At 42.1% G+C, this 18,853-nt stretch overlaps 1 protein-coding gene across 3 annotated transcripts in view; it reads left to right on the top strand.

Moving 5' to 3' along the window:
* prpsap2 (phosphoribosyl pyrophosphate synthetase-associated protein 2) overlaps positions 1 to 14,767 on the top strand; it is a 15,074-nt gene extending 307 nt beyond the window's left edge. The window contains exons 2-12 of one of the 3 annotated variants that reach the window (XM_080777002.1): positions 1,554 to 1,613; positions 2,315 to 2,481; positions 5,306 to 5,358; positions 6,312 to 6,378; positions 7,150 to 7,322; positions 9,332 to 9,447; positions 10,024 to 10,079; positions 10,439 to 10,587; positions 11,871 to 11,941; positions 13,095 to 13,241; positions 13,802 to 14,767. In XM_080777002.1, coding sequence (XP_080633128.1) covers positions 1,611 to 1,613; positions 2,315 to 2,481; positions 5,306 to 5,358; positions 6,312 to 6,378; positions 7,150 to 7,322; positions 9,332 to 9,447; positions 10,024 to 10,079; positions 10,439 to 10,587; positions 11,871 to 11,941; positions 13,095 to 13,241; positions 13,802 to 13,960 — 1,161 coding nt within the window. In that variant the 5' untranslated portion in view covers positions 1,554 to 1,610 and the 3' untranslated portion in view covers positions 13,961 to 14,767. The remainder of the gene's footprint in view (positions 1 to 1,553; positions 1,614 to 2,314; positions 2,482 to 5,305; positions 5,359 to 6,311; positions 6,379 to 7,149; positions 7,323 to 9,331; positions 9,448 to 10,023; positions 10,080 to 10,438; positions 10,588 to 11,870; positions 11,942 to 13,094; positions 13,242 to 13,801) is intronic. The other 2 variants (XM_080777003.1, XM_080777004.1) reach the window with 2 other exon arrangements.
* The last annotated feature ends 4,086 nt before the right edge of the window (positions 14,768 to 18,853 follow it).

Below are 18,853 nucleotides of genomic sequence, written 5' to 3'. Positions count from 1 at the left end.
TCGCCTCAGCGACGCATTTTGAGCTTGTAGATCTGCGATTCTCGGCAAGCTACAGCTTATAGCCTACACGCCGTCATACAGACGATCGAGGTTCATCGGGCGGGGGTTTATGTTATTCCTGGAAGCTAACGCTAGTCAGTAGCATCCGTGGCAGTGACATGGGGCCAATCTGTGTGTGTACATTTAAAATGAAAATAAACTGTCATAATATTTGCTCGGCTGCTGCATATACCTTCCACAGACATGTTATCCTTGCATGAATTATACTAAAGGTCGAAACGGAATTATCACTATTCATATATTAGCCTATAGCAACAATTGGCAGCAGGCATTATAACTGATCTCTTGATCTGTGGCAGTGTGGCTCTCATTAGGCTGTGATGAAAGTTGGGCTGTTGAAGATATATATATATATAAGCACGATGATCATCAACTGAAATTATGTCCGATTGAGAATATGTTCAATTTAAACTAACACACAATTCCCACTGATCCAATTGTGGGCATATTCATGGATTACTTACAAATTATATTGTGTTAATGTGGTTCAGCTGTCTCTCTCAGTCATCACACATACGGTAACCACAAACTGTCTACTGTCTGCCCCTCACGGACACACCCACAAAATGTCTCTCTGTCTCACGCGCACGCACGCGCACGCGCACACATACACACAAATTGTCACTGACAGCCTACGCATCGTAGGTCATTACAAATAAGTTGTCTCACTCTGTCATAAATTCAGTCTTAGAAATCTTAATAAAAAGGCTACCAAAAAGGCTACCACCTAAATCCATATAATCTATAAAGTATTTTGTGGACGCACCAATAGTCTTTATAAGATTCTTAATGGATTCATTTTATTTTTCATAACACCGGCAGTGATTTCAAGCAGGCTTGAAAAAGCCATTATTAGATATCATATAATATATATATTGAAAAAGCCATCACCATTATTAGATGTAATATAATATCCATCACCATTGCCATAGAGCGTATACCATGTTGCCTGTGGGAAAAATATCTATAGCTGCATTTCATGTCATGAAAGGTGCTATACAAATAAAGTTTTTTTTAAATTATTATTATAGCTGCAGAGGTCGAGCATTGTTTAGTTTAATAAACATTATATAAAAAATAACGGTAGTGGGTCGCACACACCAAGACTTCAAATTCAAATTGTTTATTTCATATTTGAACGGGGACAAACGTTCCGGCTATCCAGCCTTCATCAGTGTGTGGAATTTGTTTAATAAACGAAATAAAAAAAGATTCCGGAGTCTGGAACACATTGTGAGAATGTGAAAATCTGAAGTAGTTCTTCCCAGGCAGCAAAATAGTGAAAGCTTTGCTACAGTAACAGTTCATAAACATCATTAAAATGTGTTTGTTTTGCATAGTTAGTGGTGCTGGTGGCCATTTCCCATTCCCAGTACAGACTGGAGAATGTCTAAAACACAAGTGTTATGTGAACCTGTCCTCCGTTCTCACAATACAACGATAAGCTGATAATGTTGGTAATGTTTACGTTACTGTGTGTCACATGATAACAGGTCAGTGATCCCACAGCGTGACCTTCAGTCAGTGATCGCTAAGCAGCCCCACAGCCAATGGTCAGTAGAAACGCTTTAACGTATGTACTGTTTCTATTTTAGTTTTAGTCATAGTCTCTTGAGTAGTTTTCACTTTAGTTTTTACTAGTCACCTGGAATGTATTAGTGTTTGTCTAGTTTCAGTCGACTAAAATGTCGTGAGATTTTAGTCGACGAAATCTACAGGTGATTTACTGGTGATTTACAGGTGAATCTACAGGTGATTTACAGGTGAATCTACAGGTGATTTACAGGTGAATCTACAGGTGATTTACAGGTGATTTACAGGTGAATCTACAGGTGATTTAGTCGACTAAAATGTGTTTTGGCGGGCCTTGATGCCGTCGTAATGGCTGATTTTTTATACTTTCTGAAAATAGCCTATCTACAAGCTCGCAACGCGTTGTGAGCTTGTAGATCTGCTATTTTCAGCATGCAACCAAGTGTAAAATGACTTGTATATTTTACTTATACTGGGTCTCTTGTCCACTAGTCCCTTCCTAACATTTTAGTCTAGTTTTTATTCGTCGACAAAATCGACACTATATTTAGTCATAGTTCTAGTCGTCATGGCTTAGTTTTCATTTTGTTTTCAATGTATGTTTTTGTCAGTGGGAAAAAAGGTTCGTCATAGTTTCAGTCGACGAAAACAACACTGCTGCTCTGCACTGCTTTACTTTGATGTTAATAATATTGATTGATGTGCTTCCATCCACCAATAGGAAGGGCTCAGCGCAGCGTGGGTGCCCAGGGATCCACTGCCCGAGTGCGAGGAGAGCAGCAGATCCCAACGAGGTCCCAAAGACATGAACAACACCAAGGGAGGCCTGGTCATCTTCACGGGGAACTCACACCCTGGCAGCCGCGAGATGGGCAAGAGGATCGCAGAGTGAGTAGCAGGGGTTTCACTTCTAGTGGGTTTTTGAGTGGTGCAACCACTCCTACAACCAGCAATGTATGTATGTGGTCATGAGCAATAGCATAATACAAAGTTATCCCCCTCACTGGGGAAAATTCCGGGAGGAAAAACGGGCAAGCACCGGGGCGAGTAATCCAGTATTCGTTTATTTGACATTACAGAGAATGTAATGTGAAATAATACTGCCTTAGATAACCCAAGGTCACAGCGTGTATGCTCCACGAAGAGGTTTGCACTGGAAGCAAGACTCTCAGGCAGTACATTTATGAAGGCTGCCTGTCAATTCAATTCAATTCAAAGGGCTTTATTGGCATGAGAAAACATACGTTTACATTGCCAAAGCAGAAAGAACAATACAACAATACAGCAATACAATCAAAACAAGAATGATGTACATTTGAAAGTCAGAATCTTCAATAGATCAATTTCTATGTATACCAAGATCACTCGATGCAGGTATAGTGCAGGAATATACACAATGATTAGTCTTTAGGGTGGTTGTGTTCCATTTGATATCCTTCTCCTATTGCAGCAACTCACAAATCTTGCTGCTGTGTTTGCACATTGTTGTACTTCGCCCAGCAGATATGGGAGTTTTTTGTCATTGGTCACGTTTTCATAATCTCTGTGTGTGGTTGTAATCTGTGGGAAGTATGTGTCTCTGATGTCTTGGTACAATGGGCAGATGATTAGGAAGTGTAGCTCGGTTTCCACTTCGTTTAGTGTGCAGTGTCATTTAATTAATTTCTTACTTACTTAATTTATACATTTTTATTTTGGTGTCTTGTCTTAAGATCCATCATTCTAAATCACAACAGGTTTTAGACACTCAAGACTTGAATGATTTATAACAAAAGAGCCCAAATAAATATATTCTATCACAACATATGTTATTATTATTATTATTATTACTTATCCCAAGCTATATCAGCAAATGCAAATACCTTTCTGCATCATTTTTACCACGTCAAGTTTTGACGCCTACTCAGTTTTGTTTTGGCACAACTCATGAATCATGATATAAAGGACAATGACACAAAAAAGTGGAACTAAATTTCCGTTGAATAGAGGAAGGAATCTCCATTTCCTTGATGTCTCAATAATTACAAATCCATACACGGACCTTTTGTCTTTTGGATAACGTTGTGTGTTTATTTGTTTCATACAGACCTGTGTCTTTTGGATAACGTTGTGTTTATTTATTTCATACAGACCTGTGTCTTCTGGATAACGTTGTGTGTTTATTTCATACAGACCTGTGTCTTCTGGATAACGTTGTGTGTTTATTTCATACAGACCTGTGTCTTCTGGATAACGTTGTGTGTTTATTTCATACGGACCTGTGTCTTTTGGATAACGTTGTGTTTATTTATTTCATACAGACCTGTGTCTTCTGGATAACGTTGTGTGTTTATTTCATACGGACCTGTGTCTTCTGGATAACGTTGTGTGTTTATTTCATACGGACCTGTGTCTTCTGGATAACGTTGTGTGTTTATTTCACACAGACCTGTGTCTTCTGGATAACGTTGTGTGTTTATTTCATACGGACCTGTGTCTTCTGGATAACGTTGTGTGTTTATTTCATACGGACCTGTGTCTTCTGGATAACGTTGTGTGTTTATTTCATACGGACCTGTGTCTTCTGGATAACGTTGTGTGTTTATTTCATACGGACCTGTGTCTTCTGGATAACGTTGTGTGTTTATTTCACACAGACCTGTGTCTTCTGGATAACGTTGTGTGTTTATTTCATACGGACCTGTGTCTTCTGGATAACGTTGTGTGTTTATTTATTTCATACAGACCTGTGTCTTCTGGATAACGTTGTGTGTTTATTTCATACAGACCTGTGTCTTTTGGATAACGTTGTGTGTTTCTTTCATACAGACCTGTGTCTTTTGGATAACGTTGTGTGTTTATTTCATACGGACCTGTGTCTTTTGGATAACGTTGTGTGTTTATTTCAGATGGACCTGTGTCTTCTGGATAACGTTGTGTGTTTATTTCATACGGACCTGTGTCTTTTGGATAACGTTATGTGTTTGTTTATTTCATACAGACCTGTGTCTTCTGGATAACGTTGTGTGTTTATTTCATACGGACCTGTGTCTTTTGGATAACGTTATGTGTTTATTTATTTCATACAGACCTGTGTCTTTTGGATAACGTTGTGTGTTTATTTCATACAGACCTGTGTCTTCTGGATAACGTTGTGTGTTTATTTCATACGGACCTGTGTCTTCTGGATAACGTTGTGTGTTTATTTCATACAGACCTGTGTCTTCTGGATAACGTTATGTGTTTATTTATTTCATACAGACCTGTGTCTTCTGGATAACGTTGTGTGTTTATTTATTTCATACAGACCTGTGTCTTTTGGATAACGTTATGTGTTTATTTATTTCATACAGACCTGTGTCTTTTGGATAACGTTGTGTGTTTATTTCATACGGACCTGTGTCTTTTGGATAACGTTATGTGTTTATTTATTTCATACAGACCTGTGTCTTTTGGATAACGTTGTGTGTTTATTTCATACAGACCTGTGTCTTTTGGATAACGTTGTGTGTTTATTTCAGACAGACCTGTGTCTTCTGGATAACGTTGTGTGTTTATTTATTTCAGACAGACCTGTGTCTTTTGGATAACGTTGTGTGTTTATTTCATACAGACCTGTGTCTTTTGGATAACGTTGTGTGTTTATTTATTTCATACAGACCTGTGTCTTTTGGATAACGTTGTGTGTTTATTTCAGAGACGTCTCATTGTTTTATCTCTGTTCCTCTCTCAGGCGGTTAGGGGTTGAGCTGGGAAAGGTACAGGTGTACCAGGAAGATAACAGAGGTAAGGCCATCTTAGACTCCTCTGTATTTCTGTTCTCACCTTCTTTGGTATTCACACACTGGTAGGAATCAAGGAGGTTGAGCCAAAAACAAGAGATAAGAGCAGGGAGACAGACCAGGTACCATGGAGACAGACCAGGTACCATGGAGCAGGGACAGCATAAACGGTGGGGGGGACAGACCAGGGAGCAGGGGGACAGACCAGGTACCAGGGAGACAGACCAGGTACCATGGGGACAGACCAGGTACCATGGAGACAGACCAGGTACCATGGGGACAGACCAGGTACCATGGAGACAGACCAGGTACCAGGGAGACAGGCCAGGTACCAGGGAGACAGGCCAGGTACCAGGGAGACAGACCAGGTACCAGGGGGACAGACCAGGGACCAGGGGGACAGGCCAGGTACCAGGGGGACAGACCAGGTACCAGGGGGACAGACCAGGGAGCAGGGGGACAGACCAGGGAGCAGGCAGACAGACCAGGTAGGTACCAGGGAGCAGGGACATCATAAAGGGTGGGTGGTCAGACCAGGGAGCAGGGGGACAGACCTGGTTCTGCCTGTGGGTTATAAGTTATGCATTTAATTTACTTTGTTTTAAATTATTTTATTGCTGCAGTGTTTCTTGTATGTTTCGATGGACCCGAGTCCGTGAATAAAGTTTGATTGAAATGTAACTAACGAGGCAGACAGGCTTTGTTTGTGTGTGTGTGTGTGTGTGTGTGTGTGTGTGTGTGTGTGTGTGTGTGTGTGTGTGTGTGTGTGTGTGTGTGTGTGTGTGTGTGTGTGTGTGTGTGTGTGTGTGTGTGTGTGTGTGTGTGTGTGTGTGTGTGTGTGTGTGTGTGTGTGTGTGTGTGTGTGTGTGTGTGTGTGTGTGTGTGTGTGTGTGTGTGTGTGTGTGTGTTTGTGTGTGCTACTCTGTGTTTCTCACGTCACATCGTCTGTTGCCATAGAAACGAGGGTGCAGGTCCAGGAGTCGGTGCGAGGCAAAGATGTCTTTGTCATCCAGACCGTGTCCAAGTATGAAAGAACACACACACGCGCACACACACACACACACACACCTTTTTTTCCACTATAATAATGTTTGAAAATTATATTCATTTTTGTTTTGAAACTTGTTACAATTTACAATTTACAATTTAGGCATTTAGCAGACGCTCTTAATCCAGAGCGATTTACATTAAGCAAGAACAAAAGCATGGGAATACATCACATAAAAGCATTTATCATGAAACATGCGTAAGCTAAGAAAGTAACAGTGGAATATCTATATAATGAAACTATACATAATGTGTAATTTTGGAACTTTTGTTACTCTTCAAATTAGAGTATGTACAAATTGTCTTTTGCTTAGATTTGTCTTAGTTTTGTTAAAACCTATGTTTGCCTAGATTTCTTTGCTTTTTTTTTCAATTTATCTGATGAATTTAGCTTAGTCATACCAATGTGTTACTACTTTCTATTTTATCTTTGAAACCAAAGTAGTAGTTTTTTTTTTTTTTAAAGGGTAGGCAAAATAACCCTCGGCTTCAGCCTACACCTTTTCGGTGCCACTTGTATAAGTGAACTCTAATGTGTGTATTTATGCTTTTTCAAATGGACCGAAATAAATTACTACTACTACTACACACACACACACACACACACACACACACACACACACACACACACACACGGTTATGCTTCCACAGACATAACATGGTTCACATGTCTCTCCTCCACAGGGACGTGAACACCACCATCATGGAGATGCTGATCCTGGTCTAATGTCTCTCCTCTCCTCCTCAGGGACGTGAACACCACCATCATGGAGATGCTGATCCTGGTCTACGCCTGCCGGACGTCCTGTGCGCGCAGCATCACGGGGGTCCTCCCTTACTTCCCTTACAGCAAGCAGTGTAAGATGAGGAAGAGAGGCTCCATCGTGTCCAAGCTGATCGCCTCCATGATGTGCAAAGCTGGTGAGACTGTGTGACTGTGTGTGTGTGTGTGTGTGTGTGTGTGTGTGTGTGTGTGTGTGTGTGTGTGCGGCCAGTGTTGTTTTCGTCGACTAAAACTAAGACGAAAAATGTTCGTCGACTACCTTTTTCCACTGACGAAAACTAATCTATGATGACTTAAACTAAGACTAAATATACTGACAATTTCGTCAACAAATAAAAACTAGACTAAAATGTCAGGAAGGGACTAGTGGACAAGAGATCCAGTGTAAGTCATTTTACACTTGGTTGCATGCTGAAAATAGCAGATCTACAGCTTGTAGATCTGTTATTTTCAGCATATGTAAAATCTGCCATTACGACGGCATCAAGGCCCGTCAAAATGCATTTTAGTCAACTAAATAAACTGTAGATTTATTCGACTAAAATCTCATGACATTTAGTCGACTGAAACTAGACTAAACACTAAAACATTCCGGGTGACTAAAATGTGACAAAAACTAAATTAACACTATTCCAAAGACTATGACTAAAACTGAAATAGAAACTTGCTGCCAAAAACAACACTGGTGTTTAGAACTACACACTTGTAGTTCTGACTGAGGTCCAGATGTAGGCTGGGTTTCACCAACAAGGATTAAGCTTAGTTGCATAAAACGTTAAAGGAGAATTCCATACTAAAAGGCTTTCTTACCTTTATTTGTAGTCGTTACGTCCCCACCAAAGAGGTCCAGGTGTTATTTTGTGCAAAAGCTCCTTATTGGCTGTTTCCCCTACCATAAGCCCTCAATGAATTGCATTGAATTGAATGGGAATTGAATGGGGCTATGGGGTCTTGTGCTAATTCGCTTATTTCCTTTGCTCAAAATTATTATCTTTTTGTATATATCTTCTCTTCATAATGTAAATAATATTTAAGGTTTAAAAGTTAAGAAGGCATTCTAGCATGGTCTAAAAAATAACCAGCCAGGTTTACCCAGCCTTTTAATCTTGGTTTTAGTTTTCACAATAAACCTGGATTAATTGTAATCCTGTTACTTGACTAACTTGTTACTTGATTACTTTAATCTGGTATTTAATTAGACGTAGTGTGTGACAGTGTGGCCACACTTTATCACGTGATCAACTGATCTGTGCTCATCAAGGGTGCACGCGTGTTGGCTTGTGTGTATGAACCGAAACTACTAACTACAAACTTTAGTTTATTCAAGAAAACCATAAACAAATCAACAATCATCTCTCTCTCTCTCACCGTAGCTCTGCTGTGGAGCCAAAAGCAACTGCCAACTGCGTGCTTTGCCATCATTTGAATGAGTGTGAAATGAAAAATGGTCCTGATTTAACAAAGACTAATGAGAGGTGGCCGAACGGTTTGCGGAGCGGTCTTGATATCGTAAGGTCGCTCTAGTTCGTATCCCTGGACCGGCACGTTAAAATGACCACCGCTGAAGTGCCCTTTGAGCAAGGCATTGAACCTCCTCTACCATGAAATGTTCTATATGAGCAGGGCCTGGCTGTAAACAAGTTCTAGAGCTTAGTCCAGTTACCCTGGGTAAACAAAGTACCTTTCCTTTCCTTAGTCCAGTTACCCTGGGTAAACATAGTACCTTTCCTTTCCTTAGTCCAGTTACCCTGGGTAAACATGGTACTGTACCTTTCCTTTCCTTAGTCCAGTTACCCTGGGTAAACAATAAACATAGTACCTTTCCTTTCCTTAGTCCAGTTACCCTGGGTAAACATAGTACCTTTCCTTTCCTTAGTCCAGTTACCCTGGGTAAACATAGTACCTTTCCTTTCCTTAGTCCAGTTACCCTGGGTAAACATAGTACCTTTCCTTTCCTTAGTCCAGTTACCCTGGGTAAACATGGTACCTTTCCTTTCCTTAGTCCAGTTACCCTGGGTAAACATAGTACCTTTCCTTTCCTTAGTCCAGTTACCCTGGGTAAACATAGTACCTTTCCTTTCCTTAGTCCAGTTACCCTGGGTAAACATAGTACCTTTACCTGTGTGTCTTTGTGTGTGTGCTCCAGGTCTGACTCATCTCATCACCATGGATCTCCATCAGAAGGAGATCCAGGGCTTCTTCAACATCCCCGTCGACAACCTGAGAGCCTCTCCCTTCCTGCTGCAGTACATACAGGAGGAGGTACGCACGCACGCACACACACACACACACACACACACACACACACACGCACGCGCACGCACGCACACACAAGGAACAAACCATTGATTCATTGATTAATGGATACCTCTGAACCGCCCCTAGTGTCTTTTTCTCTTTCTTATTTATTAACCCAGTGTGCATGCCTGCTTTAGAGGCAGCGGTGGCCGAACGGTTTAAACATAGTAAACAGTGTCCCCTAGGATAGGTACCCTCACAAAAAACATGCAGTAATCCTGGTCACTAAACTGCCTCCTCCTGGCCAGCCGGGGCGCCTGATGGAGGGGAAAGGAACTGGTTGGAATAACGTGTTCCTTCCACGCGCTACGTCCAACCAGGGAAACTCCCCCCTGTCAGGTTGTAAAGGAGCAACTTGGACACTCAGGCATGAAGGAAGCATGAGTTCAAGTCCGTTGCTCTCCCCAGGTTGGTGGAGGGTGTGTAGAGCCCAGGATCACAGTAGATGATTGGCACAGGGGTGAAAAATGGGTTACAAAATCGTGGGATAAAAAACATAGTAAACATAGTACCTTTCCTTTCCTTTCTGTGACCCTACAGATTCCTGACTACAGGAATGCAGTGATCGTGGCCAAATCTCCAGCCTCAGCCAAAAGGTACAGTAGATACAGTAGAGAGGCCTCTTATCTTCTTCATAAAACCGTAACTGTCACTTTTAACAGACTTGTCTGTAGTTCTTACTCGCATCCTCTTCTACTCGCTAAAACTACAAACATGGTTCTCTCCCTTCTCACAGTAAAAACAAAATCATCTTTCATTTTATTTTTAATTTAATTTAATTTAATTTAAGAGAGAGTTAATGAATGCTTCCAAATGCTTTTTACAGTACACAATTAATTTGTGTGTGTGTGTGTGTGTGTGTGTGCGTGTGTGTGTGTGTGTGTCTCTGCGTGTGTGTGTGTGTGTGTGTGTGTGTGTGTGTGTGTGTGTGTGTGTCTTCACGTGCGTTCCTCAGAGCCCAGTCGTTTGCAGAGCGTCTGCGTCTGGGCATAGCAGTGATCCACGGAGAAGCGCAGGACGCAGAGTCTGACATGGTGGACGGACGCCACTCGCCTCCCACCGTGAAGACCTCTGGAGCCATTCACCCTCTCATGGAGATACCATGTAATATTTTTTTAACCTTTATTTAACCAGTAAAAACCACATTGAGACTGAAGTCTCTTTTACAAGTGTGAACTGGACAAGACAAGACGCACAATAAGTGACACAACTCTGCCAGTAACAAAAAATACACAAAAAACAGGACAGACATACAATGCTCATAAATACAGTACCCACTACCGAAGAAGCTTAAAGAGAGAACAGGAACGTGACCAATAAGGACTAATAAATAAAAACTAAGCAACGGAAATTGCTAGTTGACTAAAAAGCAAGCAGACAGTTGCTATTATGTCAAAGCAGGAGCTGTGTATGGGCCCATGATGGTAATCCTTTTAAAGCTCACTAGGGGAATCACAGCAGACAGATTGAGTCTGGACTGTGAGGTCATTCCAAGACCAGGGTCCAGTTTGAGTCTGGACTGTGAGGTCATTCCAAGACCAGGGTCCCAAATAAGCAATGCTTTTTTCCCCCCCAGCCTCAGATTTAGTTTAGGGGGCACGACGTATAGCGTAACCAAGCATTTGATCTGAGGTTGAGAGAGTTTTGGACAAGTTCAAATGTAGAACCAATGTAACGTGGGAGGTTATACCAAGAATGGCTTTATAGATGAGAGTATACCAATGTAGCAACCTGCGAGACGTTAAGGAATACCAACCCACGAGGGCTTACGGAACTCGACTCCGTCTCGTTCCAGAGCGCATCACTGTCGTGGCAATAATCACGTTAACCCACACCCTTGAGTGTAATATTGCAATTATACAGTTACCCTTAAAACTAAGAAAATCGCTGAAATAATATATATTTTTAATGACAGATGTAGTCACTACGACCACAAATGTCCCAAGAAACCTAGCTAGCCGAGTTTGATAGCGCTCTGGGAGAACAGAGCGGCTGAATTCTTTGTTTTGATTAGGTGGTGAACGGTGCTGGTTTAACCACCGGCTAGAAGGCTGTTTCAACCAATCGGATTGCTTCCTCGAAACGACCTGTGGTAGAATAAGCATTACGTCTCCTTAATATGTGTCATACATACTTAATATGTACTAATATTGATACACAATAATTGATGAACTCCACAAGCAGTCTTTTGCGTTTGTAGTGATGATGCTGCCACCTAGTGGCGGTGAAGTGATAGGGAATGTCAACAGCTGAGTATTGTTGGGAGTGGGAGTAGACAGTGGAGAGACATTACTGGTAAGTATTCAACTTACTGGTGTTCTATTGGTCACATGGCGATAGGTCCAGTTCTTATTGACTTATTGATTCTTTCTCTCTGTGTGGTCTAGTATTGATTCCCAAAGAGAAGCCGCCCATAACCGTGGTGGGAGACGTGGGAGGACGCATCGCCATTATAGTGGTAAGGCAATAATAACCCTAACAGTAGCCAATCTAAAAGCTCGCAGGTGCATTGAGAGCTTAATGTAGATGGGCAACTTTTGGGCCATCATTTTAATATTAGAGCTCTAATCCATTTAATAGGAAATGGTCAAACTATCAATATGTGCAGAAGCATATTTTCCATTAAAATCCTAATGGTCTGGTATTATATGTCATAATAGCTACGGTTTTAAAGTTCTAATGGTTCTGGTATTATATGTCATAATAGCTACGGTTTTAAAGGCTCAATCTGTGATTTCATTTTGACACCGTTTCCCAAATCAGCACATTATAGGACACCATTTCTTTCAGTCGTGAGATTATATTTAGCTTTAATCCGTGAGGCTTGCTAGTGGGGATTTTAGACTTGTTTTTACACATATTTCTGTTCCAGCCAGGATAGAAACCTGAGCTTGGTTTTGCTGCCTCAGCACATTGCATACTGCTGCGCACAGTGATATTTTAAAAGTAGACTTCCCCAAAATCTTAAATTCCCCTTATGTCAGGTTATACCACTTCTAGTTATAGATAGACTAAACTGCTTGCCAAAAACATCTTCTTTTTCTTCTTATCAGCTGTCATTGCCCTAGTTTACCTTACTGACGTTCCACAAGCACGTTCTTATCAGCTGTTATTAATAATAATAGTAATAATAATAATATTATCAGCTGTTATTGGCCTGGTTTACAGTAGAGTCCTTCCATAAGCTCTGTACTGTATTGTAGTCTAATAATACAGGGGTTCTCAACCCGTGGGTCGCTAAACCTAACCTCCCACGGGGCAGCACACCTAAACCTAACCTTAACCCATGTCTAACCAATGACTAGTCTAACCTAAGTAATATGCACCCCAGTAATCCTGGTCTCTAAACTGCCTCCCCCTGGCCAGCCAGGGGCGCCTGATGGAGGGGAAAGGAACTGGTTAGAATAAGGTGTTCCTTCCACGTGCTATACGTCCAACCAGGGAAACTCCCCCCTGTCAGGTTATAAGAAGCGGCCTGCTGACTCCTCATGCATTGAAGGAAGCATGAACTCATTTCGGGGTTGAAACCGGGTGAAAAAGAGGATACGAAATTGTGGGTTTTATTTAAAAAAAAAGAATGATAACAAAGATAATTTTTTCCTCTCTGATAGGATGACATCATCGACGATGTGGACAGTTTCGTGGCGGCGGCGGAGACGCTGAAGGAGAGAGGAGCGTATAAGATCTTCGTCATGGCGACACACGGCATCCTGTCCTTAGACGCCCCCAAGTTCTTAGAGGAGTCTGCCATCGATGAGGTAGGGAGGGGGGGGGGTGTGTGTGTGTGTGTGTGTGTGTGTGTGTGTGTGTGTGCGCGCGTGCGCATTTCACACATTGCCTTCTCCTTTCACCTCTGTCACGGTACGCTCCTCTGCCCTTGGACTTTGTCTGTGTTTTGGGACTTATTACTTGTATTTGTGTTCGGTACCTTATTTTGTAGTAGTGTTCTGTGATTTTGTCTTGTCTATTTTTATGCCCCAGTGTTTGCAGTTCCTTGTCAGTTCGTCGTCGTGAATGATGTTGGTCTGTTCCTTGTATTTCCCGAGTTAGTTATTCCAAGTCCTAGTTATGTCCTAGTTGTTTCACAACATTCACTCCTCTGCCTGTGCCTGGTTCGTTCTGCGCCCGAGTCCTACACCTCCAGAACCACATCGAGGGTCCTTGACGTGAAAATGTCTATATCTCTCTCTCTCTCTCTCTCTCTCTCTCTCTCTCTCTCTCTCTCTCTCTCTCTCTCTCTCTCTCTCCCTCTCTCTCTCTCCCAGGTGATCGTGACCAACACCATCCTAATGTCTCTCTCTCTCTCTCTCTCTCCCAGGTGATCGTGACCAACACCATCCCACATGAGCTGCAGAAGCTCCAGTGCTCAAAGATCAAGACGGTGGACATCAGTATGATCCTCTCTGAGGCCATCCGACGGATCCACAACGGAGAGTCCATGTCGTATCTGTTCCGAGACATCGCCATGGACGACTGAGCTGAACGCACGCAGACACGCGCGGCCGCGCGCAGACACACGGTGACTCATGTTTTGCCAGTATCGATGTATGATCTGTTCTGCCATGTAGAATACACACAGATACACAGAGATATCCTTTGCCGACTGCATGTCCTCATACTAGTCATGTAAGACGGGGTTGGATGGAGGGCGGGGTGGGAGGCGATATGGACAAAATTAACTTAATATCTTTGACCAAATAACTATCGAATATCGATATTGTGACGATAGTGTAGAGATGACTATTGGTGCTTTCCACAAAATACTGTGTCTAGACAATGAGATTTTTTTATAAATCATCAGGAATGCCCGTAACAACGAACTGATTGAACATTGATTATGGAACAGTTAGGTGTGTGTGTGTTCAGACAATTATTACATCACAATTGCAGCCTTTAAAACGAGGAAAAACAGGACAATTATTGCCATATTATTGACAACATTCCAAAACCCCCAGCAGATAAACTATACAGTCTCAGATCAACGGTGTTGAACATAATTATGACCCTGCCCTAGTAGTCGCATGACCGAAGCCATCCTCTCAAACATGCCAAACCTTGGCCTGGTTTCTGACTGAATGAACATACTAATATAATAATAATAACGATGACTGGGACCTCTGTAGCCTGGAAGCTTAAACACGCACGTCAACTGCCACCAACATCCTTGCAATTTGGTGTGGATGATGCAACAAACAAACGCACGCCCCGCACACACACACACACACACACACTGTAGTGGGACTCCCTGATTCATGCAGGTGTCATTTTGCAGGACGTAATATAGCTGTGCACGCTTCTTAGCCTGCCCAAAGCCCCCAGCCTGTGTGTCTCTGGTCTAGAGGACCACCTAGTGCCCCACCCTCCCCGGTAAGGAAACTGTGGAGAACACTGACAAATTTGGAGCGACGTCAAATGCGAGTCGGGCCCTTTTACTTCCTATGCCAGATATTTCTGTTTGAGCCGAATGCGAACAAAAGCCCCACCAAGGCTACACGCTCCTGAACAACAAGGCCGGTGAACAACAAGGCCGGTGCACTCTGCAGTCTGCACCGCCACTGACCGTATCTGACCTCTGCTTTTGACTGATGAAACATTTGCCGTGCTGTGCAGTAATTTATGAAAGTGTGATGCATTACAATGCATGGTAGAATGGAATGGTCACCTGGTGCATTGTGAGGGCAGTGCCAATGCATGTAATTCTCCTCCCCTGGTACCTCTCCTCCCCTGTAAGTATCTGGGGTCATACTGGGGTCTTGGAAGGTTCCCTCACACGGTGCGTGCGTACATAGTATACTATATACACTACAGTAGGTCCACATACAGTACATACAGTAGGTCTTACAGTAGGTCTTACAGTAGGTCCTTTGTGCTGGGCGTTGTGGTCGTTAGAATGTCTATTCCTTCCACAAGAGATGAGATTGTTCTAGAAACGAGCTCCTGTGCCTTCTGCAATAACACACCCACACACACACACACACACACACACACACACACACACTATACAATCATAAACACAGTTGACAAATTGGTTTTCTTTTAAAAAAAAAACGACTGTGTCTCAACTAACCAAACTAACTCATTGAGGTCATGGTAACTAATTCAATCTAAAATGTGTTAAGTGAATGTGTATTAGCTGGTTTGACAAGTTGAATGGCTGAGCACATTTATTAGTGTGCATAATTATGTCCAGGACATCCCATGCATCTGATATCACCTTTCTACCTTGTAGTTCTACCTTGTAGTTCTACCTTGTAGTTCTACCGTGTAGTTCTACCTTGTAGTTCTACCTTGTAGTTCTACCTTGTAGTTCGGTTCAGTTCCGTTAGCGCTGTGTCTGGTATTTTGCTAGCGATTCTGTTGTAACGCTATTCAGTTAATAGAGCTACTGTACCTAGCCATGTCTGTGTAGCTGCCATAGAGATGCCCTTACAGATGCCCCCAATATTATATTATATTATATTACGTTGGCCTGAAATTAAAAGCTGGCAAAAAAAGGTTTATTGTTTAAATCAGGCGCATTAAATTATTTTCATATTTATGCTTTGTTTGTCTGAACGTGCCACGTAAAAGGTATAAATATGTATTCCTTTGCCATATTCGCAATGTGTGGATTCGCAATTTGTCACTGATAGAAAAACTTGAATTTATGAACACTGAAATCAATCGCAGACGTTTTGTCAGACGTGAACATTAAAGATATTGGGAAGTATTAATTTGGCTAAACAAACTATAAGTGCTTGTTCGTTAAAACCTCAGGGTGTTTTTATCCCAGTGGTTCTCAGTCTTTTACTGCTTTTGATGTAGTAATCGTCTTTATTCTCATTCAAATGTAAGTAAAGTATATAAATTGTCACTACACTGACATCTGAGGACCCACCGAAAATAAACAGGTCTCGACCCACAGGTTGAGAAGCACTGTTTTATCATTTAAACATGTGGGGACCCCCCCCCACTGTTTTATCATTTAAACACGGGACCCCCCCCCCCACTGTTTTATCATTTAAACACGGGACCCCCCCCCCCCCACTGTTTTATCATTTAAACATGTGGGGACCACCCCCCACTGTTTTATCATTTAAACACGGGACCCCCCCACTGTTTTATAATTTAAACACGGGACCCCCCCACTGTTTTATCATTTAAACACGGGACCCCCCCACTGTTTTATCATTTAAACATGTGGGGACCACCCCCCTACTGTTTTATCATTTAAACACGGGACCCCCCCCCCCCCCCCCCCCCACTGTTTTATCATTTAAACACGGGACCCCCCCCCCCACTGTTTTATCATTTAAACACGGGACCCCCCCAGGTCTGTTTTATCCCACCAAAACATTGAAGAAGAAGCCCTGAAACTGCTCTAAACATGGATACATGTTTATAATATTATTATTATTATAATTATTAAACATGGATACAGGGTATGAAACTGACACTGCGGTCCTAGTTAAAGTGTATTAGGTGAAACAGGTACGCTATAGACTTAACTTATTTTACACTAAGTCTAGTTGAAGAGTTTTAAAGAGCCACAGCTGAAGCTGTGACAAGAATACAATGTAAATGGAATCCAGGTAACCAGTGCTGGTACCAGTAACCAGTACTGGTACCAGTAACCAGTACTGGTACCAGTAACCGGTACCAGTAACCAGTACTGGTACCAGTAACCGGTACCATTAACCAGTACTTGACTGAAGCAGGTCTTTGTTGTCAAATTGTTTCCCTGGGAAATGTTTTTGTATTTATTTTTCAGCCCTGACTGAATAAATTAATGACCTATTATAGAAATTCACAAACTGGTGTTTTTGTATTTTTTTGTGTAATTCATTATACTTATGTTTTTAATGTTTATCCAATGTAACTAAAGTAGTAAATACTGGAGGGGAAAGGAACTGGTTGGAATAACGTGTTCCTTCCACGCGCTACGTCCAACCAGGGAAACTCCCCCCTGTCAGGTGTAAAGGAGCAACCTGGACACTCAGGCATGAAGGAAGCATGAGTTCAAGTCCGTTGCTCTCCCCTTGTCCCCCATATATGGGGACTAGGTTGGTCTCCCCTTGTCCCCCATATATGGGGACTAGGTTGGTCTCCCCTTGTCCCCCATATATGGGGACTAGGTTGGTCTCCCCTTGTCCCCCATATATGGGGACTAGGTTGCTCTCCCCTTGTCCCCCATATATGGGGACTAGGTTGGTGGAGGGTGTGTAGAGCCCAGGATCACATTAGATGATTGACACAGGGGTGAAAAATGGGTTACAAAATCGTGGGATAAAAAATATATTAAAAAAAAAAACTAAAGTAGTAAATAGAACATTTAAAAGGCAGTTTAGTCTGTGTAGTGAAATGTACATGGACATAAAAGATGCAATATATTTTATATGCAACTGATTTTGTGGTCCCTCGAAAATCAGTTCTTATTGTCGAGCAACAGAGCATTTATTACATGTTTTGTGACCCTTCTAAAAGCTACCATTTTTTGCTGTTGTGGTTTAATAGTAAATAATAATAATAAATAGTAAATGCCTCCCCCTGGCCAGCCGGGGCGCCTGATGGAGGGGAAAGGAACTGGTCACTAAACTGCCTCCCCCTGGCCAGCCGGGGCGCCTGATGGAGGGGAAAGGAACTGGTTGGAATAACGTGTTCCTTCCACGCGCTATACGTCCAACCAGGGAAACTCCCCCCTGTCAGGTGTAAAGGAGCAACTTGGACACTCAGGCATGAAGGAAGCATGAGTTCAAGTCCGTTGCTCTCCCCAGGTTGGCGGAGGGTGTGTAGAGCCCAGGATCACAGTAGATGATTGGCACAGGGGTGAAAAATGGGTTACAAAATCGTGGGATAAAAATAAAAAGATAAAAAAGATAACAACTGAGTACCAGCAGGTGGCGATATAGTGTAAGTAGTGAAGATTGTGAATGTGTGCATATCATTTGTACCCAATGCAGCCACTAGGACCAGATGCTCTCATTGTGTGGGACATCATTATATATAAATACTATACTATAATGCCAGAATGAAATTATAACCACAACCAGGGAAAAGTTAAAGGACAACTTTTGAATAAAATGCACTCGACTCAAAATATGTCAAACTGAAAAGGTGAAAAATTGGGCCGAACCGACACTTAGATAGATTGAGCAGGTGATACAAGAACTGTGGTTAAAGTAATTGAATGTGGTTATTAAGCCGCTAATATAAAAGGCCAATACAGTTTAAAATTATAGGGCAAGGAAAAGTCCCCCATCTTTGATGAGGCGGTTTGTTTTTCCATTTAGTGACTACAGATAATAATAATAATAATAATATATTCGATTTATATAGCGCTTTTCTGGGTACCCAAAGTCGCTTTACAGAAAGCGGTACAGACATATTTATT

Source organism: Protomyctophum bolini (assembly GCF_963924005.1).
Source record: "Protomyctophum bolini genome assembly, chromosome: 11".
Classification (NCBI taxonomy): domain Eukaryota; kingdom Metazoa; phylum Chordata; class Actinopteri; order Myctophiformes; family Myctophidae; genus Protomyctophum; species Protomyctophum bolini.
The sequence above is the reverse complement of the archived record's forward strand: the minus strand, read 5'-3'. Positions and strand labels throughout refer to the sequence as shown.